The sequence below is a fragment of the Lepus europaeus genome, chromosome 5, assembly GCF_033115175.1.
Source record: "Lepus europaeus isolate LE1 chromosome 5, mLepTim1.pri, whole genome shotgun sequence".
NCBI classification, from domain to species: Eukaryota; Metazoa; Chordata; class Mammalia; order Lagomorpha; family Leporidae; genus Lepus; species Lepus europaeus.
Window position 1 is genome coordinate 19,324,018 of NC_084831.1, and position 25,291 is coordinate 19,349,308.

The following is a 25,291-nucleotide window of genomic DNA, read 5'->3' on the forward strand; positions in this document are numbered from 1 at the left end:
CATACCTGAGTGTTGACAGAACCAGGAATGCCCTGCCCCCCAAACTGGCAGGAATCCTGTAATGGAAAGATGAAGAAGAATGTTCCACATAAAAATGAGTGAGTTTACGAGAGCAGCTGATACAGCAGATTCTAGACTGGGGTGGCAGGTGGTGTGGATGAAGGCTGTGGCTGTGTAGAAGCTGTAAGGTTAGATGTATTTACATCTGGGATAGAAGCTTTTGTTAGGACACTCTTCACTATCCTTTCAGAGTGAGCGCCTCAGGCATCCTGCTGAGCTCTAGCCTTTGTCAGAAAGGCTTATGTGAGCGCTTAACCTTCTGAGAGAAAGTGGGAAATAGGGGTGAGATTCAGTATGTCCTCACTACAGTTTGCCAATGTGTTGTGGGACTTAGAATCTATGTAGTATTAATTGTATAAAAATAATAACATAAAAGCCAGGAGAAGAGTATCAATAGTTTGTTCCCTTTTATTATTAAAAGCTAGGGGTCAGTTTGAGCAAACTGCAAGTCTGCAGGAACAGTCCCTACAAGGCTGCCCTCACTTCAGACTATTGTGTGGTTCTCATGCTATATGTAAACTCGTATAATATTATTTAAAGTAAACTGTAATAAGTTAAATGTATATATTGTAAACCCTAAAGCAACTACCAAACCAGAACAAAGCAAAAATACAGATAAAACTAATAAGTAATTGGGTGGGCATTTAGCCTAGTAATTAAGATGCCCACATCCTACATCAGAGTACCTGCGTTCCATACCCAGGTCCAGCTCCTGAATCCAGATTTCCTGGGAGAAAGTGGTAATGACTCAAATAATTGAGTTCCCACCACCCTGTGGGAGACTTGGATTGCATACTCAGCTCTGACCCAGCTGGGTGTCTGCCTTGTAGGCATTTGGTGGTGGAGGGGGTGGGGGTTTATAAACCAGTGGGTGAGAGCTCTCTCTCTCTCTCTTTCTCTCTCTCTCTTTCGCCTCTCTACCTCTCAAATTGGAGCGAGGAGGGAAGAGCTAGTAAGCAAGTACAGGAGATAAATGGAGTCATAAGAAGTACTCAACCCTTTGGCCGGCGCCATGGCTTAACAGGCTGATCCTCCGCCTTGCGGCGCCGGCACACCAGGTTCTAGTCCAGGTCGGGCGCCGGATTCTATCCCGGTTGCCCCTCTTCCAGGCCAGCTCTCTGCTATGGCCCGGGAAGGCAGTGGAGGATGGCCCAAGTCTTTGGGCCCTGCACCCGCATGGGAGACCAGGAGAAGCACCTGGCTCCTGGCTTCGGATCAGCACGATGCAGCGGCCATTGAAGGGTGAACCAACGGCAAAAAGGAAGACCTTTCTCTCTGTCTCTCTCTCTCACTATCCACTCTGCCTGTCAAAAAAAAAAAAAAAAAAAAAAAAAAAGTACTCAACCCAAAAGGAAGAGGGCAATAAGGATAAAGGAGCAATGAAAGGGGAGATGAACAGCCCTGTGGTGGCTCTAACAGTGGTTTCTTCTTTTTTTTTTTTTTTTTTTTTTAAGATTTATTTATTTTTTACTTGAGAGTCAGAGTTACACAGAGAGAGGAGAGGCAGAGAGAGAGAAAGAGGTCTTTCATCCGATGGTTTACTCCCCAAATGGCTGCAACGGCCGGAACTGCGTCGATCCAAAGTTAGGAGCCAGGAGCTTCTTCCGGGTCTCTCACGTGGGTGCAGAGTCCCAGGGACTTGAGCCATCTTCTACTGATTTCCCAGGCCATAGCAGAGAGCTAGACTGGAAGTGGAGCAGCCAGGACTAGAACCGGTGCCCGTATGGGATGCCGGTGCTTTAGGCCAGGACATTAACTCACTGTGCCACAGCACCAGCTCCTAACAGTAGTTTCTGAACACAAGGGATCTGTTTCAGCATCTGCAGGAACTAGCGCCTAATGGGTCCATGGGGCATCTGGGCAGGGCTGGAGACTATAGGTCAGTCCTGTGTGTGACTACCCCATTACAACCCTGAACACCAGCAGCTGAAGGGAGCCTCCGCAGCTGGCAGTGCCCCGAGCATCGTCTCACTTCACTGCCAAGCTGTTTTACACATCTCTGAGGCTGACAGACATTTCGCACTGAGAACCTCCCAGGCTGTGCCCTACCTGTGAATTCCCTGGGCTAGTTCCAACTTGCAGCATTTTGCTACAATAAAACTGTAATTGAAATATAGCACTTTGGGCCGGCGCCATGGTTCAATAGGCTAATCCTCCACCTGCAGCGCCGTCACCCCGGGCTCTAGTCCCGGTCGGGGTGCCGGATTCTGTCCCGGTGGTTCCTCTTCCAGTCTAGCTCTCTGCTGTGGCCTGGGAGTGCAGTGGAGGATGGCCCAAGTGCTTGGGCCCTGCACCCCATGGGAGACCAGGAGAAACACCTGGCTCCTGGCTGTGGATCAGCGCCATGCGCCAGCCGCAGCGTGCCAGCCGCAATGGCCATTGGGGGCTGAACCAATGGAAGAGGAAGACCTTTCTCTCTGTCTCTCTCTCACTGTCCACTCTGCCTGTCAAAAGAGAGAGAGAGAGAGAGAGAAGAGAAAAGAAAAGAAAGAAGGAAATATAGCACTTTGCTGAATTCTATGAATCATTTCAGCAAATTCGTGAAACTGAGGGTGGTCATAGGAACATCTGAATTTAGCCAGCTGGTCTGGAGTGAGGGTGGCCCTGCAGATCCTGAACTTGTGACTGGTGTCTGAAGTGGGAGCGACCTTGTGGGGACTGTTACTGCAGGCTTGTGATTTGCTCAAACTGTCCCCTTGCTTTCAATAATAAAGGAAACAAACTTTGTATCTACAAGGGTGAGTGTTGAGAGACATAGTAAAATATATTAGGCTTACCCCAAAACTGCACACTGTGTGGTTATATTAATATAAAATCCTATAACTAATATGACAGAAGGCGGACCAGTTTAGGGGAGATTATAAACAGCATGAGGAACACTTTTGGAGATGTGACTATGAATATGTCCACGAGAATCACTTCCTTACATCTATCAGAACTCTGTGTGCCTTTAGTATATATTTTATATGAATTACACCTCCACAAAGCTGTTAAATTTGTTTTACAAGTTGATGCTCACATTCTATCTCATATTCATTAAATTAGAATTTCAGTAGGTAACACACTTGCATTAATATTATCTAAGTATTAGTATGTGAAAACAGGGTAAAATATTACCATTGAAACGACATTAATCAGATTGTGAGACAGGTAACAAGAGCCAAAGGAGAGTATCTTGGGGATTTGCTTACCTTCTCCTAAGCAGCAAGCAGGACCCATTCTGCACCTCATGCTAACTCAGAGCCCTAGTGTCACCCTCAGAATCCTCCTGTGACATGTCAGAACCAAGCCGAGTTTCTGAGAAGCAGAAAGAAGAGGCACCACATTGAATCACTCTCGGGCAAAACTTCTTAAAGAAACTGGAATCCAGGGGGACCCCAGGGCTCTCAGTGGATCTGCTGAAAATGTAAGCAGAAGTTTGCAATGGATTGGCGCTTTCCCATGGCGGGGGTTCATGACTTTCAGCAAAAAAAATTTTTTTTTTTAAGATTCATTTATTTGTTTGTAAGGCAGAGTTGGGGTGGGGCAGGGAGGGAGGGAGGAAGGGAGAGAGAGATTGATCAATCTTCTATCAACTGATTCTTCCCCAAATGACTGCAATGCCCAGGGTTAGACAGGCTGAAAGCAGGAGCCAGGAACTCCGTCCGAGTCTCCAGCATAGGTGGCAGGGGCCAATACTCTGGCCATCTTTTTGCTGCTTTCCCAGATGTATTAGCAGGGAGCTTGATGGGAAGAGGATCAGCCAGGGCTCTAGAACAAGCACTCATATGGGAGACTGGCACTGCAAGCAGCTTAACCCACTGGGCCACGACGCTGGCCCCTTAACAGATTCTTAGAGACGTACAAAAGAACCACCATTTGGGGAGCATACAGAAGCATTGCAGCAAAGAAAGGGGCACCAAAGGGCCTGGAAAGTTCAGTCCCTTAGCTGGAGGCAGGCTGGGGTTGATTGGTTGTCTCCTGGGAGGGAACCATGCTGGTCTAGGTGGGTCTGCATGTCAGAACAGAGCTCCCTGTGTGTGCAGGGCTCTGCTCCTTCAGCTGGCTCACAAACCAACCAGGCTGCTCCCAATTCTGGACCTGGGCTCTGTCTTTCCAGTTTAGTAGGCAGGACTTCCTGAAGCTAATGAGAGATCTAGTGGGCTCCCAGCCCCTCTGCTCTAATCACACCAATGCTAGTGCAGTGGATGGGGACAGAGACTTGAGCATTTAAATCACATGTTTATCTAGGCCTACTTTTCAGCAAGACCCAGACCTTACTAGGTGCTATGGTTTGTATGTGGTTTGAGTATCCCCCAAGAGTCCTTTATGACTGGGGGCTTGGTCTCCTAGGTGGCAGTAGCAGTTCTCCTGTGAGCACCACTCTCAAGAGACAGTGATTATCAAAGGAACAAGCCTGCCTCCCCCCCTCTCTGCTCCGGTACCAGCTGACTGCTTGTCCCGACACATGCTCCAACCATTGCAACCTGCCACACTGTGCCTGTGATGCAGCCAAAAGAGAGTCCTCTCACCAGAACCAAGCCAATGCAGGCACTGTGCCCTTGAACCTCCCAAACTGTGGGCCACATAAACTTCTTTTGTTCTGCAAGTAGTCTATACTGGCAATTCCATTATAGCAACCCAAAGCCAATGGACAGGAGAAACTTCTTCACCTCAGGATTTCCTCTAAGGACATGGTACCTGAAAGGATCAAAAGAAATTTATAATTATTAACCTATGTCTGCACTAAGTAGATATGACTTCTGTGAGAACTTCCAGCTCTAAAATCCAGTGATTCTACCCATTAGTGGAAAATTACTAATGGGAGTTGCAAAGAAACTAAAATATAGAAGAAATAAATTCAAAAATGGGGGAAGAAAAATCAATCCAAAACATATTTTTATCCTTTTTAAAAAAGATCTATTATTGGCCAGCACCGCGGCTCACTAGGCTAATCCTCCGCCTGTGGTGCTGGCACCCTGGGTTCTAGTCCTGGTTGGGGCGCCGGATTCTGTCCCCATTGCTCCCCTTCCAGTCCAGCTCTCTGCTGGACTCTCTGCTGTGGCCCGGGAGTGCAGTGGAGGATGGCCCAAGTGCTTGGGCCCTGCACCCACATGGGAGACCAGGAGGAAGCACCTGGCACCTGGCTTTAGATCAGCACAGCGCGCCGGCCATGGCAGCCATTTGGGGGGTGAACCGACAGAAGGAAGTCCTTTCCTCTGTCTCTCTCTCTCACTGTCTAACTCTGCCTGTCAAAAAAAAAAAAAGATTTTGGCCGGTGCCACAGCTCAATAGGCTAATCCTCCACCTGCAGCGCCGTCACCCCGGGCTCTAGTCCTGGTCGGGGCGCCAGATTCTGTCCCGGTTGCTTCTCTTCCAGTCCAGCTCTCTGCTGTGGCCTGGGAGTGCAGTGGAGGATGGCCCAAGTCCTTGGGCCCTGCACCCACATGGGAGACCAGGAGAAGCACCTGGCTCCTGGCTTCGGATCAGTGCGGTGTGCCAGCCGCAGTGGCCACTGGGGGGTGAACCAATGGAAAAGGAAGACCTTTCTCTCTGTCTCTCTCTCACTGTCCACTCTGCCTGTCAAAAAAAAAAAAAAAAAAGATTTATTATTTACTTATTTGAAAAGCAGAGCGAGAGAGAGAGAGAGAATGAATCTTCTATCTGCTGTTTTACTCCACCAAATGTCTGCAACAGCCAGGGCCAGGCCAGGCCAAAGCCAGGAGTCAGGAACCTCCATCCTGTCTCCACATGGGTGGCAGGGACCCAAGCTATTATCTGCTGCCTTCCCAGGTGTATTAGCAGGGAGCTGGATTAGAAGCAGCTGGGACTCAAACTGGCTCCCTAATATGAGATTGGTGTCCAAAGCAGTGACTTAACCCACTGCCCCACACCAGTCCCCCAAAAAGTGTTTTTAAAAAGGAGAGAGGAGCCGGCGCCGTGGCTCAACAGGCTAATCCTCCACCTTGCGGCGCCGGCACACCGGGTTCTAGTCCCGGTCGGGGCACCGATCCTGTCCCGGTTGCCCCTCTTCCAGGCCAGCTCTCTGCGTGGCCAGGGAGTGCAGTGGAGGATAGCCCAAGTGTTTGGGCTCTGCACCCCATGGGAGACCAGGATAAGCACCTGGCTCCTGCCATCGGAACAGCGCGGTGCGCCGGCCGCAGCGCGCTACCGCGGCGGCCATTGGAGGGTGAACCAACGGCAAAAGGAAGACCTTTCTCTCTGTCTCTCTCTCTCTCACTGTCCACTCTGCCTGTCAAAAATAAAAATAAATAAAAATAAATAAATAAATAAAAAAAGGAGAGAGGAAGGGCTGGTGCTGTGGCGTAGCGGGTGAAACTGCTGTCTGCAGTGCCGGTATCCCATGTGGGCACTGGTTCAAGTCCCAGCTGCTCCACTTCCCATCCAGGTCTCTGCTGTGGCCTGGGAAAGCAGTAGAAGATGGCCGAAGTCCTTGGGCCGCTGCATCTGCCTGGGAGACCCAGAGGAAGATTCTGGCTGCTGGCTTCAGATCGGCCCAGCTCTGGCCGTTGCAGCCAGTTGGGGAGTGGACCAACAGATGGAAGACTTCTTTCTCTCTCTCTGCCTCTCCTTCTCTCTGTGTGTAACTGTGACTTTCAAAGAAATAAGTGAATGGATCTTTATTAAAAAAAAAAAAGAAAGGAGAGAGGAGGAAAAGTTTAATAAATATAACGCACAATATTATAGGTGAGAAATAAAAATATATCAATCTATATAAATGGGCCAAATTCTCCAAAGATAAAAGATGTCAGATCAAATTAAAAAATGTTCTATTTACAAAGATCCAAAATATAAGAACACAGATTGACAAATTTTGGGGAAGAATACTAGGCCAAAAAAAAGGATGAAATAGCTATATTAAGACCAAAAGCATCACTGGAGATAGTCTCTAATGATAAAAGTTAAATTCAGCAGAGAGCACTAGCATTTCGAAACCAATGTCATCTAATAACACAGCCCCAAAACACTACAGGGAAAACAGATAAATCTGCCATGGTGGGATATTTTAACAGCTCTCTCTCAGTAATTGATAAATCAAGTTGATAAACAAAAATTCAATGAGGACATGAAATATTTGAACTGTGCAATTAATAAACTCTATCATGTTCATCATCTGTCTTCCCCGTGTCAATACAGCTCTTCACTGTCTTAATGACTCCACAAGTCGCTTAACCTTTAACATCATCCTTGGTGCTTGGTGAGAGCAGCAGCAGCAGTAACTTACAGTGTGATCTGGACCCAGCCACTTAAGCTGTGAGCCTCCACTACCCCTTCTGAAAAAATAGCTGTAATAGTAGATACTTGTTTCCAAGTTGCTTTGCAAACCAAATGAATACTGTGTGTGACTTCAGAAACCATAGGGAACAGTATAAACACAGGAATGATGGCTGTTGTCAGTTAACAAGTATTTCACAACACTGTCAAGGTGAAGAATTGTGGGAGTGGTCACCAGGTAGAACGCAGTACCCTGCCAGCTGGGAGCGCAGAGCTAGGGAGAGAGGCAGTGGAAGACTCCTGGGAGGGTGCCGCCTGCCCTCTGGTGGACGAACCTGGACTGCCCTGCTCAAATCCCATCAGACTTGCCTTTTGGTGACCTTGGGTAAACCTCTCCCCAACTTGGGTAAACCAAGTCTCTATATTCCCCCAATGCCACACACTTACTTTCTGTAGATCTTGTAGGGTAGATTGAGATAATTCTGGAAGTAAAAGTCATTGTAGTCTGTGCCTTTCTGGTTAGGCACAGTCTAACTGGTGAACAGTTCACCACTGGTCCCAGGGTACAGTACCAAGCAGGTCTTAGGCAAGGCTTCCTTCTCCATGACCACCCAGGGTGGCAAGGGCAGCCTCTTGTGATGGTTTGAACCTCAGGAGTCCAAAGGGGGAGCAGACCTCAAGTCCAGGTCCTTCCAGCACACAAATTCAAAATGATCAGGGGAGGGCCAGCATTGTGGCACAGTGGTAAACTTGCTGGTTGAGACACCGGCTCCCCATATGGGTGCCAGTTGGAGTCCTGGCTATTCTACTTCTGATCCAGCTCTATGCTAATGTGCCTGGGAAAACAGCAGAGGATGGCCCAAGTGCTTGGGTCCCTGCACCCACATGGGAGACCCAAAAGAAGGCCCTGGCTCCTGGCTTCTGCCTGGCCCAGCCCTGGCTATTGCAGCCATTTGGGAAGTGAACCAGCAGATAGAAGATCCCCCCTCCCCACTTCCTCCCTCCGTCCTTCCTTCCTTCCCTCTCTGTAACTCTGACTTTCAAATAAATAAAAATAAATTAAAAAAAAAAAAAAAGATCGCAGCTCTGGAACTAGTGGGTTGATACCCATTTGTAGAAGGAGTGTCGAAGGGAGGAATGGGAAAGGACGCCTAATTTCTAATAGAGCAGAAGGAGGGGTGTTGCAGGAGTGTGGGGTCTGCAAAGAGCTGCTGGAGAGATGTCCAGCTGCTCCTGGAACTGGGCCGTCCTCAGGGACGCACTGCTGGCGTCACACCTGGGCTCCCTGACAGCATGCACTGAGACAGAAGGGGTCTGCAGTGCAGCCTGCAAAAGCCTGGCCGCCTGCCTGGCTCAGAGCCCAGGAGTGACTGCTGTGGGTCCGAAGGTCAAAGGTCATCAAATGATGAGACTCCTGTCTTCATACCCCTCCTCCCTCAATCACCAGATACTGGCCACCTTTCCCTGGGAAGGGCGTGACCCAGGGTAGGGGGCTCTGGGCAGCTGAGATAGATCCTGGAGGTGACAACTGCAGGTCACTGCTGGCTGCACTCACCCCACATGGCAGCCAGGTGCTTCCAGAAGGCCGCTGTCCACCCCCATCCCACAGGTTCTCCAACAGCTGCTTCCGGATCTGTCAGCCCCTTCCTGTGGGGAGGAGGAGCGCTGGTGGGAGCTGCCACAGCCTCCACCACTGCGGCGGGGCTGCAGCTGCAGTGGATTCTATCACCACCACCCCACCATCTACCCTAGATGTCCCTCTCCCTCAGCCACCACTCTGCGGGCTCCATGGCTCACAGGCAGGCATGAGCCAGACCCTCCTCCCCAGAGCCCACGCACCTGCTCCTCACACCCTCCTCAGGCCAGGGCAGCATTGCTGGCTCTCAAAGCTACAGCTGGGCAAGGGCCTGCCCAGAAGCCCCCAAGCAGATCACCTGGGATCCACACTCGTGTGGCTGTCCCCACTGGGTGACAGCAGCCTTCTCCTTATTTAGAATCAGGGTGAAACCTTCACTCCAAGACGGGGATCCATGACCCCTCCTTGTGCCTGCTGGTCCCTGGACACAGGAGCTCAGTGCACCCAGGAGAAACACACAACTCTTAGTGCATTGCAACTCTATTTAGTGAAAATGTGTCCCATCTGAGGACCACGACCTCAGAAGTTGCAGGCTGGGAAATACAAAGTCTCCCAGTGGGTCCTTGGAGTGACCACAAGTGGAGTCACTCTTGATTCCGCTCTTTGGTCCCTACACTGCTGTCTTCTTTATGGGGACCAGGTGCCACAGAAAGCTCTGTGGCTCAGCCTATGCCTGCAGCGGGTTGCCCATAAGTGTCACGCCTTGGGCCAGAAGACCAGATCTTTATTCCTAGCCTTGCTCAATCGTCAGATTTGGGCTACCCTGGGGGAGAGTGTGACCTTGGGTAAGGTGGCTCTCCATCCTGAAGCAGCCCCTGAAGAAGGCAACAGCCACATGAGCAGCAGATAAAGGTGCCTGATGAGTAAAGGACCCAAGGGATCCTACCCTCAGCCCCGCTGTTTTCCTAAAACTTGCTCTCCCCTGATGCCGAGATGACCAGAATGGTTCTAAGAGTCACATCTAGACAGCATGTCCACAGCCAGAAGGGGGCTGGGTCTCTAGTGTATTCCCAGGCCCTTATAGCAGGTGTTTCTGGCACGTCACTGGCCAGGGAAGGAATTGTCTGGCTTTGGAAGGCCTTCTATGGTCTGGGGTTCACCAGGGGACCTTAAAGAGTTCATGGAAAAATGGAATGTTTATCTGGTGTAAAATTTTGTTTTAAATCCTTTCATACATGAGGTCCTCAAAATGTTCTTGGAGGGACCAGCACTGTGGCATAGTGGGTAAAGCCACCACCTGTGGTGCCAGCACTGGCTTGAGTCCCAGCTGCTCCACTTCTGATGCAGCTCTCTGCGATGCCCTGGGAAAGCAGTGGAAGGTAGCCCAAGTGCTTGAGCCCCTACACCTGTGTGGGAGACCTGGCAGAAGCTCCCGGCTCCTGGCTTTGGATCAGTGTAGCTCCAGCCAATGTGGCCATTTGGGGAGTGAACGAGCAGATGGAAGACCTCTATTTCTCTCTCTCTCTCTCTCGCTCTCTCTCTCTCTGCCTCTGCCTCTGCCTCTCTATAACTCTGCCATTCAAATAAACAAATATTTTTAAAAATGTTCACAGAAAATGCATATTTTGAAAAAACTATACATGGGTTTCAAAATATTTGTGCATCAAAATAATCTTTAAATTTTTTTCATTTCTTTATTTTCATTTTATTTGAAAAGCAGAAGACAGAGAGAGACAGAGAGAAATTGTCCATCCCTTGGTTTACTCCCCAAATGCCTGAAACAGCCAACACTGGGCCAGGCTGCAGCCAGGAGCTGGGAACTCCATCTGGGCCTCCTTTGTGGGTGGCAGGAACTCAAGTACTTGAGCCATTGTCTGCTGCTTCCCACAGTGCACATCTAGAAATTTGGAAGTGGAAGTGGAGCTGAAACCTCAGACACTCTGATATGAGATGCACGCATCCCAAGTGGTGTCTTAACCACTTAACAAAATATCTGCCCCCACTTATATATATATGTATACACACACACACAAACACACATAAAGAATTATTTATGAGGCCAGTGCTGTTACGCTGCTGTCTGTGACACCAGCATCCCCAACTCTATCCAGGTCTCCTGCATGGATTGCAAGGATCCAAGTACTTGAGGTATCTCCTGCTGTTTTCCAGGTACATTAACAGGGAGCTGGATCTGCAGTGGAGCAGCCGGGTCTCAAACCAGTGCCCATATGGGATACTGGCCTCACAGATGGAGGCTTAACCTGCTATGCCACAATGCTGGCCCCAAATTAATTAAATGAATTGATGTAATTGGGAGGCACAGAGATAGAAACACAGAGAAAGAGCGCTCCCATCTGCTGGTTTTATCCTAAATGCCTATAACAGCCAGAGCTGGGCTGGGACTAGGCCAGAAGCCAGGAACTGAATCCAGGTCACCCATATGGGTGGCAGGGACCCAATTACTTGAGCCATCACGGCTGCCTCCCAGGGTCTGCACGACTATGGAGTGAAGCTGGAGCCCTAGCTGGAGTGAGAGATCAAACTCGGGTACTCTGGAAAGGGACACAGATGTCTTAACTCCTAGGCTAAATTCCTGGAGGAGGTAAGAAAAAGGGAGACTTATTAGAAACTATTGCAATAACCCAGGCCAGAGATGATGGTGGCTTGGCCCAGGGTGGTGGGAGTGGGACAGCCAAAAGTGACCTACATCTGGATGGATTCTGAAGATAGAGCCAGTGGATACTGCTGACGGACTAGGTATGGGATGTGAGAGAAAAAGATGTGTCTAAGGGTGCCCCGAGGGTTTTGGCCTGAGGAACAGGAAGGATGCTGAGTTGGGGAAGGATCCCTGAGACGAGGACGGCGATGGTGGTGGAGCAGACTTGGCAGAGGGGCAGATCAGTGGTTTAGTTTGGGACATGTGAATCTTAGGTTCCCAGAAGATAGTGTTAATCCACCCAGTGTCAAGTAACCCTTCCTTAAGGGGCCTGACCTCCCTCTCCCACTCCATCAGGGCTCAGGTCTATGAACTGGCTTAGATCTGGAAATCAGCAGGGGCCCTGAGCTGCTCCATCCATTATGACAACGATTGAAGTTAGGCTTCTGGCCATAAGCCAGAGAGTGTTTCTGTGCAAACTCAACAATATTCAACAAGCTGCTCACCTGTTTCATTCTGGGAGCAATCTGATCAAACCCTCCTGCCAGTCACAGTGTGGGGTTATCACTGCATCCTGTGGAGCTGCAGTGAAGCCCCCTCGACTCGAGCCTGCCTCGGCTCTGCCTCTCTGGGACCCCCTCATCCTCATGAGGTCAGGGTGCCCATCTGAGTGTGGCCTCTTCCAATATACCCAAGCTCTAAAAGACACCCACAGACAACATTTTGGGGTTTTTTTTAAGAATTATTTTATTTATTTGAAAGAGTTACAGAGAGAGGCAGAGACAGAGAGAGGGCTTCCATCCATTGGTTCACTCTGCAGATGGCTGCAACAGCCGGAGCTGTGCTGATCCAAAGCCAGGAGCCAGGAGCTTTTTCTGGGTCTCCCACGCACGCAGGTGCAGGGGCCCAAGGACTTGGGCCATCTTCTGCTTTCCCAGGCCACAGCAGAGAATTGGATCAGAAGAGGAGCAGCAGAGACTAGAACTGGCGCCCATATGGGATGCCCGCTTCACCACAGCGCCAGCCCTAACACAGGCAACATTTTCAAGGATGTTGACATTGCTCTTACTAACACTTTCCACAAGGCCAAGGTGACGCATGTGCTCAGTGAAATTAGAGGGCATGTGTGACATTCCTGTTTTCTTAGAGGTCAGAACTTTAGCCAGGGATATATCGGTATCTCAGCCTCACTGATATCAGTCCTGCTAAGCACTAGTTCCAGCCATGCAAGCATGCCAACTGTTAGAGCTATTCTCAGCTGCAAGGGGCAACACATTAAGAATTTCTGGTGAGTGGGCGTCATGTTGCAGCAGGTTAAGACATTGCTTGGACACCTCCATCCCATATCAGAACACCTGAGATCAAATCTCCTCTCTGTTTCCAATCTAACTTCCTGCTAATGCACACCCTGGGAAGCAGCAGGTGATGGCTCGAGTGTTTGGGCCCCTGCCACCTATATGGGAGACCCAGATGGAGTTCCAGGTCCCTGGCTTCAGCCCAGCCAAGCCCAGGCTGATGTGAAGTGAAACAGTGGGTAGAGTGCTCTTGCTCTCTCTCTCTCTCAGTCTTTGTCTCTTTCAGTTGCCTTTCAAGTAGATGAAAATAAATAATAAGCGGGGCTGGTGCTGTGGCGCAGTAGGTTAATCCTCTGCCTGAAGCGCTGGCATCCCAAATGGGAGCTGGTTCTAGTCCTGGCTACTCCTCTTCCAATCCAGCTCTCTGCTATGGCTTTGGATAGCAGTAGAACATGGCCCAAGCACTTGGGCCCCTGCACCCTTGTGGGAGACCTGGAAGAAGCTCCTGGCTCCTGGCTCCTGGCTCCTGGCTCCTGGCTTCGGATTGGAGCAGTTCCAACCATTGCTGCTATTTTGGGAGTGAACCAACGGAAGTAAGTCCTCTCTCTCTCTCTCTATCTATCTAACTCTACCTCTCAAGTAAATAAATAAAATCTTTTTTAAAAAATAAAATAAATAATAAGCAATATTTTAAAAAGAAATAAAAATAATAAATTAAGATTCTCTAATAAAGGCACTCATACCAATAGATTCAGCCTGTGTTAAATTTTTTTCCTCTTTGATTCCACCCCAAATCAACTAGAGGTTCTCCAAAGGCTGGAGTTCGGCATCTGGCTTGTTAACAAGCTCCCCAAGTGCTTTTTTTATGGAACCAACTGGAATCCACCTAAGGAAAGGCATTTGGGGACAACATGTCTAATTAACTTCCCTCTTTTTAGTAGATCAGAGACCTGAGAGAGAAAGTTGACTTGTTCCGGAACAAGAGTCAGAACCAGAGGTTTCCTGACTCCTTAAGAGCACTATTGCTCACCCAGACCAGCTTTGCCACGAACCGAGGGCTCTTTGATCAGCGCCCCAGAGAAAGCACTGGGCAGATGGGTCTTCATGGTGAGCCAGCTGGGCTGCCCGTGCTCAGTGTTACAGGAATTGCCAACTTTTGGAGAAACTCCCTAGTTTTGGAGAAACTGATGTGTTTCCTTCAGGTTTAGTTTTGTTGCAAGCAACTGATAAATCAGCCCAACAGGGTTAAGTCAGAAGAAAATGTCGGGCTAGTGGAGTGGTGCAGCAGGCTAAGCCTCCTCCTGGGCTGCCAGCATCCCTATGGGCATCAGTTCACGTTCCAGCTGCTCCTCTTCTGATCCGGCTCCCTGCTAATGTGCCTGGGAAAGCAGTAGAAGTTGGCCCAAGCGCTTGGGCCCCTGCACCAGCTTGGGAGACCCGGAGGAAGCTCCTGGCTCTTGGCTTCAGATCAGCGCAGCTCTGGCTGTTGCAGCCATTTGGGGAGTGAATCAGTAGATGGAAAACTTTTCTGTCTGTAACTCTACCTATTAAATAAATAAATAAAATCTTTAAAAATTAAAAAAAGAAGGAAAATATATTTGTTTACCTAACTGTAAAGCCCATGTATGATAGTCAGCTCTTTGGTATTCTAACAAAATACCTGAGGCAGGCTAATGTTATAAAGAAAAGAGATTTATTTTGGCTCATGGTTCTGGGGTGCCTCATCTGGTGACAGCTTCCTGTTAACAGAGTTGCAAGGCAGCATAGAACATCACACAGATAGGGAGCACACTCAACACCCTACCTGTGTGGTCTCCTCCAAGCCCTATAAAGCCACCAGGATTCTATCATGGGGACCCACCCTAATGACCCATCTAATCTAATAACTTTCCAAAGGCCTCCACCTCTAAACACCATGAACAAATTAAGTTTATACACATACACACAACCCACCTGGGGCCGGCGCTGTGGCATAGTGGACTAAGCCTCCGCCTGCAGCACCCATGTCCCATATGGGCGCCAGTCCATATCCTGGCTGCTCCTCTTCCTATCTAGCTCTCTGCTATGGCCTAGAAAATCAGTAGAAGATGGCCCAAGTGCTTAGGCCCCTGCACCCATGTGGGAGACCCAGAAGAAGCTCCTGGCTTCGGATTGGCCCAGCTCCCGTTGCAGCCATTTGGGGAGTGAACCTGTGCATGGAAGACCTCTCTCTCAATCTGTCTGTCTGTCTGTCTCTCTCTCTGTAACTCTACCTCTCAAATAAATAAATAAATCTTAAAAAAAAAAAAAAAGTTGTGGGGCTGGCGCTGTGGTGCAGTGGGTTAACGCCCTGGCCTGAAGCGCTGGCATCCCATATGGGCGCCGGTTCTGGTCCTGGCTGCTCCTCATCTGATCCAGCTCTCTGCTGTGGCCTGGGAAAGCAGTGGAGGATGGCCCAAGTCCTTGGGCCCCTGCACCCCCATGGGGGACCCGGAAGAAGCTCCTGGCTCCTGGCTTCGGATTGGCACAGCTCCGGCCGTTGCGGCCATCTGGGGAATGAACCAGCAGATGGAAGCCCTCTCTCTCTCTCTCTCTCTCTCTGCCTCTCCTCTCTGTTTAACTCTGACTTTCAAATAAATAAATAAATCTTTAAAAAAAGAAAAGTTTCTACCCACCCCACCCCAGCTGATATCATTAGGGGTTAAACTCCTGCATCAGATTGGGGGTATAAGTCTTATTCAAACCATAGCCTATGTATGGGTTTGCTTCAGATCTGACCTCAGACTAGAGGTTCGGGTCATCAAGATTCTCCCCACCCTCTCCAACTCTCACGCTGTTTCTTCTCTGTCTCCTCTGTCCTCAGACAGGCTCTACTCTCAGGGATGTATTGCCAGGTTCTTGCACAGCAAAGAAGAGAATCTTCATCTCAGCAGGCCCAGCAAGTGTCTCATTGGCTCCTGTTGAGTTCCATGCCCATCTTTGCAGGAAATATTGCAGCCAGAGAAATGTGAGAAGGCTTTGGGACATAGGCCTAGGTCAAGTGCGCCACCCTGAGTCAAGTTACCCCACTCTGGGAGTACAGGGTCCAAGTGGGAAAAAGATGGCCAAGATCAGGGTAAGTTTTCCAGAAGAAAGAGGAGAAACTGCTGAATAGCAATCCTACAGATGTTGGCAGCGCTGAGAAGGATGGAGAAGTCAATGATGCCAGTGGGGAAGGTGACATCTGTATTTCAGTAGCAATATCAAAGCGTTAGTTTCATGCTATAGTAATAGTAGGGATGGTGGTTATAATGCCCGCCTGTTGGGGTATCTAACCAGCTTTCAACCTCCACCTTCTCTAGGAATGCCCTCCTTCGGAATAAAAGGGGAAGTCCCCATAGTTGGGTATCTTCAGTGTAACACAGCAACTCTCTTACCATAGCTCAGTGCCACCCTGAAAGCTGTCGAGGGGGCCCATGTCCCTTAAAAAGCCCCTCTGTCAAAAGCAATTTATGAAAGACCCCACAGGCATCTGTCACTGGAGAGCCAGGGCTGGGCGCATGTGTGAGCTGCATCCCTCAACGTCAGCTCGCAGAACCAGCACCGCTCAGTCCCAGGGAAGCAAGCATTTCTCCCCGCCTGTGCCTCCTGTCTGCGTCTGAATGTCACAAAGGCCTGCGGGTGGCTGCTGGCAGTGGGTCAGACACTCCGGAGTGCAAGAGCGAGTTGTAGATCCTCGCGGACGGAAGCGCTCATTCTTTTGCTTCCTTTTGTCTTCCAGTCTGTAGCTGGGTATTTTCCATAGCAGTATAGAATGGGGATCATTCTGCAATAAACAAGGTATTTTCCTCCTTGTACATCAGTAAATCAGGCATAATATACAGAAAGCGTGGTAGCACTATTCCTTTACTGTTAGATCTAGGTTTGCTTTATAAGATGGTGAAAATTGTGATCTGAGATGGGATGTATATGTGGACATTAAATATTAGGATCTGTGGTACAGACCCTTCATCACATATGCACCATTTCAATGTTTGAAGCCAACATACAAAATTCATAGTCATCCCTCAATTTCAGTATTACTTTAGGAGTTTTATTTTCAATTTTAGTTACTACTATCTCAGCAGAGCAAAGTTTCTCCAAATTGAATTTTTAAAAGATTTATTTGAAAATCAGAGTTACAGAGAGCAATCCAGACCTCCCATCTGCTGGTTCACTCCCCAAGTGGCACAAAGACACAGGATGGGCCAGACCAAAGCCAGGAGCTTCTTCAGGGTCTCCCATGTGGGTGCAGAGGGACCATCGCTGCTTTCGCAGGAGCATTAGCAGGGAGCTGGACTGGAAGTGCAACCACAGGGACTTGAACTGGCACTCATATGGGATCTCAGCACTGCAGGCCGTGTCTTAACCTGCTGTACCACAGTGCTGGCTCTTCTCAACTGCAAAATTTCATTGCCTAAATTCTCACAATGCCCTCCCCCACCCTGGCTGATGCCAGGAGCCAGGGTCTCAATACAGATCTCTCAGGTCAGTGACAAAGGCCCAACCACTTGAGCCATCACCTGCTGCCTTCTTCTTCTTCCTCTTCCTCTTCTTTTAAGATTTATTTACTTATTTATTTGAGAGGCAGAGTTACAGAAAAAGGGAGGGAGGGAGGGAGAGAAAGAGAGGTCTTTCATCTACTGGTTCATTCCCCAAATGGCCACAACAGCTGGAGCCAGGCCAACCAGAAGCCAGGAGCCAGGAGATTCTTCCGGGTCTACCATGTGGATGCAGATGCCCAAGCACCTGGGCCATCTTCTATTGCTTTCCCAGGCCATAGCAGAGAGTCACACAGCGCCAGCCCCACCCTCTGCCTTCTAATGCCTGCACGTTAGCAGGAAGTTGGAACTGGGAGTCAGAGGCAGAACTCGAACCCAGGCACTATGATATGGACAAGGGAATCTTAACCACTAGGCCAAATGCCTGCCCCCAAATTGTTCTTTCCTTACTCACAGAACATTGCTGGCCCTTTAACAAAACACCCATCCATGTATAGTAATAATTAAATTCAGTTACCTTTGATACTTTGCCAACTTTCTCTCTCAGTGTTGTCATTATAAAGATATATTTGTCAAAGGAGGAGAGATTTCTTGCCAGCACACTCCATGAGGAACCCCTCTCTTTTCTATATGGCCCCCTATGTTATTTAGTCCGACTGGGATGGTACTGTGTCTTGTACCCAAACTAAAGGTACCCAGATTCATAGTGGTAGAAGGTGGAGCTGGTTGAGATGGAGGGGCTGAAGGTGAGATGGCCAAGGTGTGGTTGAGGAGAACTGGATAGAGACAGACTGGGCTGCCCTCATTCTGGTCCTTGCTTCATTCAGTCCAGGGAACTCAAAGTTCCACAGAGCCAACAGCTCAGCAAGGCAGGAAGGCCAGCAGGTGCCAATTAGAGGCCTGCTGCAGCCCTGCCTGAACAGGATGGAGGTAGGCAGTGCAGCCTCATGGTAGCAAGTCTTGGCTCTGGGGTCCCAGCTCTACCATCCATAAGCTGTGTGATCATGGGTGAGTCACTTTACCTCTCTGTACTTCTGTTTCCCCCCACCTATACCGTTGGGATGGTTATAATAGCCACTTCATTTAGGGTTTTGTAATAAGTGAGTAAGGGAACCGGGGCTGTGGCATAGCAGGTAAAGCTGCCGCCTGCAGTGCCGGCATCTCATATGGGCCCCGGTTCGAGTCCTGGCTGTTCCACTTCTGATCCAGCTCTCTGCTATGGCCTGGGAAAGCAGTAGAAGATGGCCCAAGTGCTTGGGCCCCTGCCATTGCAGCCATTTGGGGAGTGAACCAGCGGATGGAAGACCTCTCTTTGTCTCTGCCTGTCTGTAACTCTGCCTTTCAAACTTAAAAAAAAAAAAAAAAAAGAGTGAGGTACAATGCATAAAGCACTTAGCTCAGGGCCTAGCACCTGGGAAATAGGCAGTTTGCGGTTCTGATCCTAAGTCATAAACCTAGAAGAAGTCCTATCTTACATTCTTCACTATGATCATGTAGGTGCTCAGGAAAAAACAATCACTAGTGAATGGCACATCCTCACCCCGTGACTCCCTCAGTGAGTTCCGGCAGTGGGCACTGGGCAGGGATGTGGGCAGTGGGCACTGGGGGAGGGCCAGGTCGGAGCCAGGCTATTGTTGTGCCTGAGATTCTTTCCGAAAACGGAAAAAGGCCTGATTAAAGGAGAGCCCTGCTCGCATCTGGGGGGTGGGGGTGGGTGGGTTGCTCGCCCCAGGCAGCTGGGCCAGGGGTCTTCCTCCCTCTTTCTTCTAAAACAGACCCCCACCCTATTGCCTGAGCCCCTTCCTTCTCTGCACCCCACCTCTCTGCACTCTCCTGAGCCTCCCCCACCCCTGGGCAAGTCCTTCCCTAACCTCTTGGCCCAGACTCTGGCTGTCCTCCTGGCCCACCGCTCTCACATCTCAAAAATCCCCTCCAGGCCCAGCTCAGATCCCTTGCTCTTTGAAGCTTCCCATCCCCCCTCTACCGCCACCCCCCTAAGTCATCTGCTTTGTTCATCTGTCTGTTAGTCTATTGTGATCACCGCTCCTGGCTGCAGCCCCCAGGAGGCTGAGCTGAGCCAAGCCCTGGCTGACCCTGTGCCTGGCGCAGGTGTCTGCATGATTTGTTGCTAACAGCTGACAGCAAGACGGTGGGGCTGAGAACCAAGACAAGGCCAGAGGGATGAGGAAGGTGCCAGGGGAAGGCAAAAGCTGGAGGGGGGGTGGGGGACCATCCAGGTTCCCGGAGCACATGGAGCACATGGAGAGGCCAGGTGCCCTCTGAGCCCCCACTTCTTGGCACCCTCACCCCACACAACAGCTGGACTCCTCGTTCCTATTTTACTTGGAAGGAAACTCAGAGAGGTTAAGTTTTTGCTGGAGGCCACACAGCAGTGGCTGGGAGACCAGACTGGACTCAGGCAAGGCTGAGAGGGGCTTGGCTGGGGAGGGAGGGGGCACATGCTGTCTCCTGTGTGACACTTTGAAGAGCCTCCCCACCCTGCCGCCTTACTCCCAGCGCTGACCAGGCCTCTCCTGGAAGGGGACTTTTCTGACTCAGGCCCATTCCCAATCCGTCCTCACGATCCGGGAATGAGGTTGGAAATAGGAAGGAAACGGCCCTCAGACTTGGCTTCCCCCGGCCTGGCTCCAGAGCCGGAAAGAGTCACTTTAAGGATCTCCCAAGGGAACCATGACCAGAAAGAGAAATGATTGGGTTTGCGGTAGGCGTGGCTGAAATGAGGCTGGGCCAGTCCCTTATCCCCTGCCTGAACCCAGAGTCTGTCCTCTCCCCAGGAACTACCCTGCCTGGAGGGTCCGGGGTCTGTGCTTGCCTCCCAGGACTCTGTCCACTGGCCTCCCGGTACAGGGTACCGTCACCCCTCAGACAGGGACTCCTGCGAGCAAGACCCTGTAACCATCGCTGGCGTCACCCCCAGATTGGAGTGTCCAGCAGGCAGAGCTGTGCCACTGCCCTCCATCGGGGCCCCCAAAGCCAGTGCTGTCGCCCTCCCTGAGAGACCGAGTCGCGGCCATCAGGGCACCACCAGCATCATCCCTGGACCCCGTTCTGAGGTGCAGCTTCTGTTCCTACTGCCTACAATAGGGCTGTGAAGGGGGCCCCTGCCTGCCCCTCTGTCCTACCCAGATGTCCCTTTAAGACCAAAGGGATGGGGGTTGCATCAAATCAGACACAACAGCCCCATCCTCCCCCCCTGACCGGCCAGGTTTCCTGCCATTGACAGCATCCCAGCTGAGCCCTGCCCAGCCGCCCTCCGCTTAACCCCTTCCTGACCAGACCGCAGTACTGACCTGCACCCCCAACCTGACTATAAACTTAGGAGACTGGAAGTAGCAGGTCACTGAATTGTTCCGGGGACGCAGTATGCTAATGACTGTGCGGCTTTACTTGGCACAGCCCCTAGCATTTATCGATCTCTCAATAAAGTTCACTATCATTGCTAGCTGGGTTAGCTGGGACCAGCCACGTCCCCTCCCCAGCCTCAGTCTCTTCCTCTGTAAATGGGAAAAATACTAGACTCTACTCCCCAGAGATGGTCTCAGGGACTCGCTGTGACGCTGCCCCTGTGCAGAGAGCACTGTGGAAAGTGCTGTCACAACACGGAATGGTCCCAAAGACCCAAACCAAAACAGCACCAAACCTCCCTCAACGAGGGGGAGCCTGACCAGGAGATGGGCTTTGGGGCCTCACACTCATCACTGCAGAGGGTACAGGGGGAGGAGTGGAGCTGAACTTGGGCTTTGGGGAAGGCCTCTCCCTCTCCCCACCTACCAAGTAGGCTGGTCACCCCTGCTGGGCCCCCTCTGTCAAAGGAGATCTAAGAGCACAGGTGTGAACTTGCTCTGCAAACATAAAAGTGCTAGAAGGCAGGGGGAGGGGCTGGTGGGCAGCAGACAGTGGGCAGCTGGGGGTGGTGGCGGGGAGCAGGGACCTTTGGTAGGGACACTGGTGTTTGAACCACAGGCTGGAGCAACTCTGCTGGAGAGAGGCAGAGCAGGAACTCTCCTATGGGGTAGGGCTTCACCTTGGAGGTGAGAGGTGTCCTGGGCCCCCAGGTCACGTGCAGAGGAGGGAAAGGCCAAAAGTCCCCAGAATCATTCCGCATCACCTTCCACCTGGACAGGGGCACCTCTGCAGGGACAGGCTCGCGCACACATCTGCCGCACCTCTGTCCCTCTCTCAGGCTATGGGTTCCTAGAGCAGAATCCTGGGGAGTCTGCTTGGCAGCATCCCATGCCCAGACCAGCACAGGTCCCAACCCATCACAGAAGCAAAAGGAGAAAAAAAGAGAAAAGGCAAGGAGACAAGAAAAAAGAAGACTGGCTCTGACCCCACAGGAGCAGCAGCCCCAGCCCAGGCCGCGGAGGAAGCCTGGGGGTTGGGAGAGTCCTTGGGGGTCCTGACTCTGCCCCCAGCTCCCAGCACAGATGGATTGAGCAGGCAGCATAGGAGCTGCCGGCGGAGAAGCGACCAGGAAGGAGTTAACAGAGGCCAGGCGCTGGGTCAGGAAGGCAAGGGTTAATCTGGGGGGGTGGAGGCTCCCTCAGCTTTTCCTGTGGAGAGTGAGGTTTGGCTGCCACCAAAGTTACTTCTAGTCCCAGTTGTCCCTCTTGTCCGTGGTCTGGACCTGCCTGGGGACCCCCGCGATTCGGCCTCCCCACGCAGAGGTGAGTGCACCCTGAGCCTGGGGCAGGGCAGGGCCTGCCACGGGAGGCTGGCTCCAAGCCAGGGAGCCTAAAAGTGAGCCCAGGTCCCGAGCAGAAGCCTTCCTTGGGCAGACTGGGGACAGCTAACTCCAGCCCTGGGAGAAGGTAGGCATGGGGCAGCCGCCAGGCCTCTGGGGTGGGACGTCTGTGGTCAGGCATCCAAGCCAGCCCAGAAGGCAGGGGCCAGGCAGGCCGTGCACGACAGACTATTTTGGTCCCTGTGTTTAGGGACTGTTTATAGCCTTGCTGCTCAGGGCAAGGGAGGGCAGAAGGGGACAGAGGGCACCCATGAGGTCAGACAAGCACAGCACCCTCCTGGGGCCTTGGGCTCTGACCCACGCCCAGGGCACCCCTGGGAGAAGGGAGGGGCACTGTCAGGCTCTCCTTGTGCCTGGCTTCCCCTCAGCTACCTCTGCGCAGACAGGAGTGCGAGTGGGGCCCCCAGCCCTGGCTAATCTGTGCCTTTGTTGTCCCAGATCTAAGGTCCCCTCAGCTCCCAGAACTGCTAAGCCCCTCTCAGCTGCACAGGGGCTGGAGGACTGGGGGACAGGGTGGGGTGCGCTGAGCCAGGTGGGTGGTCTATCACTGCCAAGGGACCTGTCAGCCCCAGATTTACAGCCGCTCCTCAGCGCTCTCCCCAGCAGAGGCGAGGTGGAGGAGAAGGGTCAGAGGTCTCAGGATGAGAAGGGGCAGGGACCCTGAGGGCAGATTTCTGGAAATACAGGGTACCCAGACGAGGAATTAGTGGGAGTAGCTTTTTAGGGAGGCAAGGGGCTCACCTCTAACGGAAATTGCTTGGTTTTATAGTGGCAGGAACAGAAGCAAAGGGCAGAGGGAAGCTCCCATAGGCAAAGGAGAGAGCCCGCCTGAACCGGCTCTGGCCTGTAAGGCAACAGACCTGGGTTCCAGGCCCAGCCCTGCCTCTCGATCGGGCTCAGGCAAGCCCCTTCCTCCCTAGCGGGTTTTCCTGGAGATGGAAGCCTGGGGCTTAGCTGAGGTGGTATTTACACAGCTGCTCTCTGGAACCCCCTTGGCAGGGGCACAGAGTGGCTGGCAGGAGCTGGCTGATGTGACCTGGCGACCACCCTCTTTCTTCCCTCTGCTTCCTGGCTGGCCCTGCTGTGCCTGGGCAGGGCAGTTGGCTGCAATCAGAGAGGTTCCTACCCTGTGGTTATGTCCCTGACCCTGGTGCTTGGGGGAGGGAAGGGTGGACACCGCCTGTGGCTGGGAAGCCTCCTTGTCTTGGGCTCAAAACTGCTGGATTGGGAAGAGGTATTTTTTCCGGTTAAGGCTGCTTTTGGGAATTGGGCCTGGACTGGCCCCGTTTCCTTTTCCAGCTGCTGGCTGGTGCCTGCCTCCACGGCCTCGTGCTCAGACCGAGGCGCCCTTGTGAGAGCGCGCATACATTTTCTGGGTGGCCAGGGACCCCCCACCCAATGGCTCTGAAGAATGGGGGAAGGGACTGACCTGAGCCTCTGCTCCCTGGCCAGAGCTCCAGGCTGACTTGGATGGGGGAGGGGTGGTCGGCTGGTTCCATCCCAGGGAATGCCTGTCGCAGGGACATCTCTCCTCTCCCTGACCGGTCCTCTTTCCCTGCAGGCCCCGGGACGTCCCAGCCGACTGCTCCTGGCTCCTGGGCTAGCCACGCACCCCCAGCGGCTTATGGGGCACAGGCCTGCCCCGCACTGCTAAGATGCTCCTGACCCCTCCCTCCGCCACCTCCAGGGCACGAACCCCCAGCGCTGTGGAGAGACTAGAGGCGGACAAAGCCAAGTATGTCAAGACGCACCAGGTGATAGCAAGGCGGCAGGAGCCAGCCCTGCGCGGAGGGCCCGGGCCGCTCACGCCGCACGCCTGCAACGAGCTGGGGCCTCCAGCCTCGCCCAGGACGCCCAGGCCCGCCCGCCGGGGCAGTGGCAGGCGGCAGCCGAGGCCCGACTCGCTCGTCTTCTACCGCCAGAAGCGGGACTGCAAGGCTTCGGTGAACAAAGAGAACGCCAAGGGCCAGGGGCTGGTGCGCCGCCTCTTCTTGGGCGCCCCCCGGGACGCTGCCCCCAGCAGCCCCGGCCCGGCAGAGCGACCTGCGGCTCCCGGGGGTTGGACCGCACCCCAACCTGCCCCAGAAGCGGCGGGGAAGCGGGCGCTGTGCCCCACGTGCTCGCTGCCCCTCTCGGAGAAGGAGCGCTTCTTTAACTACTGCGGCCTGGAGCGTGCGCTCGTGGAGGTGCTGGGCGCCGAGCGCTTCTCCCCGCAGAGCTGGGGCGCCGACGCCGGCCCCCAGTCGGGAACCTCGCCGCCGCCCGGCTCTGGGGACGCCAGCGACTGGACATCCAGCGACGGCGGCGCCGACGGCCCGGACGGCGCGGGCGGCGGCGCTGGCTCGGAGGCGGCGGGCTCGGCGCGGGACGGGCGCCCTGCCGTGTCTGTGGTGGAACGCAACGCGCGCGTCATCCAGTGGCTGTACGGCTGCCAGCGCGCCCGCGGCCCGCCGCGCGAGTCCGAGGTGTGACGCGGCCGCGCCGGAGCCGGCCCCCGGGACCCGGGACTCCCTCCGGACCTCGGCGTCCGCAGCCGAGCGGGCGGCGGCGGAGCGCGCGGCCGCGTGGCCCCCGTGGAGGCCGGGTCTGCCGAGCGGTGACTGGGGTGGGAGATGAGCAAAGCTACTGAATAAAGTGCCAACGCTGCTTAAAGGAGTCGCGAGCTTGGATTAGGGGGCGGACGTTGAGGAGCGGGGCGGGTGGGTTGCGTGGGTTCCAGGCTGTGACTCCGGGCAAGCGCTTAGCTGCGTCCCTCGGTTATTAGAGGAGGGGAGGGGCCGCAGACATAAAAATATTTGGAAATAGCTGTAACGCGCGTGGCAAAGCACCTGAAGGTGCTCAATACTGACACTAAGCTGACTCGACCCCCAGGCTGCTCCAAACTAGAGCCGGGAATAGCACGTCGAGGAACCCTGGGGGGCTGCGGGTTCCAGAAATCCTGGATCCGCGCACCCCTAAGCGGCCGCCACCCCCGGGGCTTCGCTGCCCCCTTGCGGTCACTCGGTCTACAGGGCTGCGACATGAAGGAAGTAGATGAGAGAAGGGACCCTCCAGCCCGGATTCTGCCGCCGCCCCTGCCTCTCCGCGCGCTCCCACCTCCAGGCCTCCGTTCCCTCCCGCTTTCTCGCCACCCTCCTTCCTAGGTGGCTTGTATTCGCCTTCAGGGAGCCGTCGATCCCGGTCTCCCGCTGCGCTCCCTGCACAGCCCTGTTTGTGCCTCCAGTT

General features: G+C 52.7%; 1 protein-coding gene across 4 annotated transcripts in view; it reads left to right on the forward strand.

Moving 5' to 3' along the window:
• LOC133759540 (serine/threonine-protein kinase PDIK1L) overlaps nt 1-24,537 on the forward strand; it is a 42,500-nt gene extending 17,963 nt beyond the window's left edge. The window contains exons 2-3 of one of the 4 annotated variants that reach the window (XM_062190680.1): nt 3,310-3,466; nt 23,628-24,537. In XM_062190680.1, coding sequence (XP_062046664.1) covers nt 23,722-24,537 — 816 coding nt within the window. In that variant the 5' untranslated portion in view covers nt 3,310-3,466; nt 23,628-23,721. Of the gene's footprint in view, nt 1-3,309; nt 3,467-13,311; nt 13,396-21,927; nt 21,990-23,627 lie in introns of those variants that run through there. The other 3 variants (XM_062190682.1, XM_062190681.1, XM_062190678.1) reach the window with 3 other exon arrangements.
• The last annotated feature ends 754 nt before the right edge of the window (nt 24,538-25,291 follow it).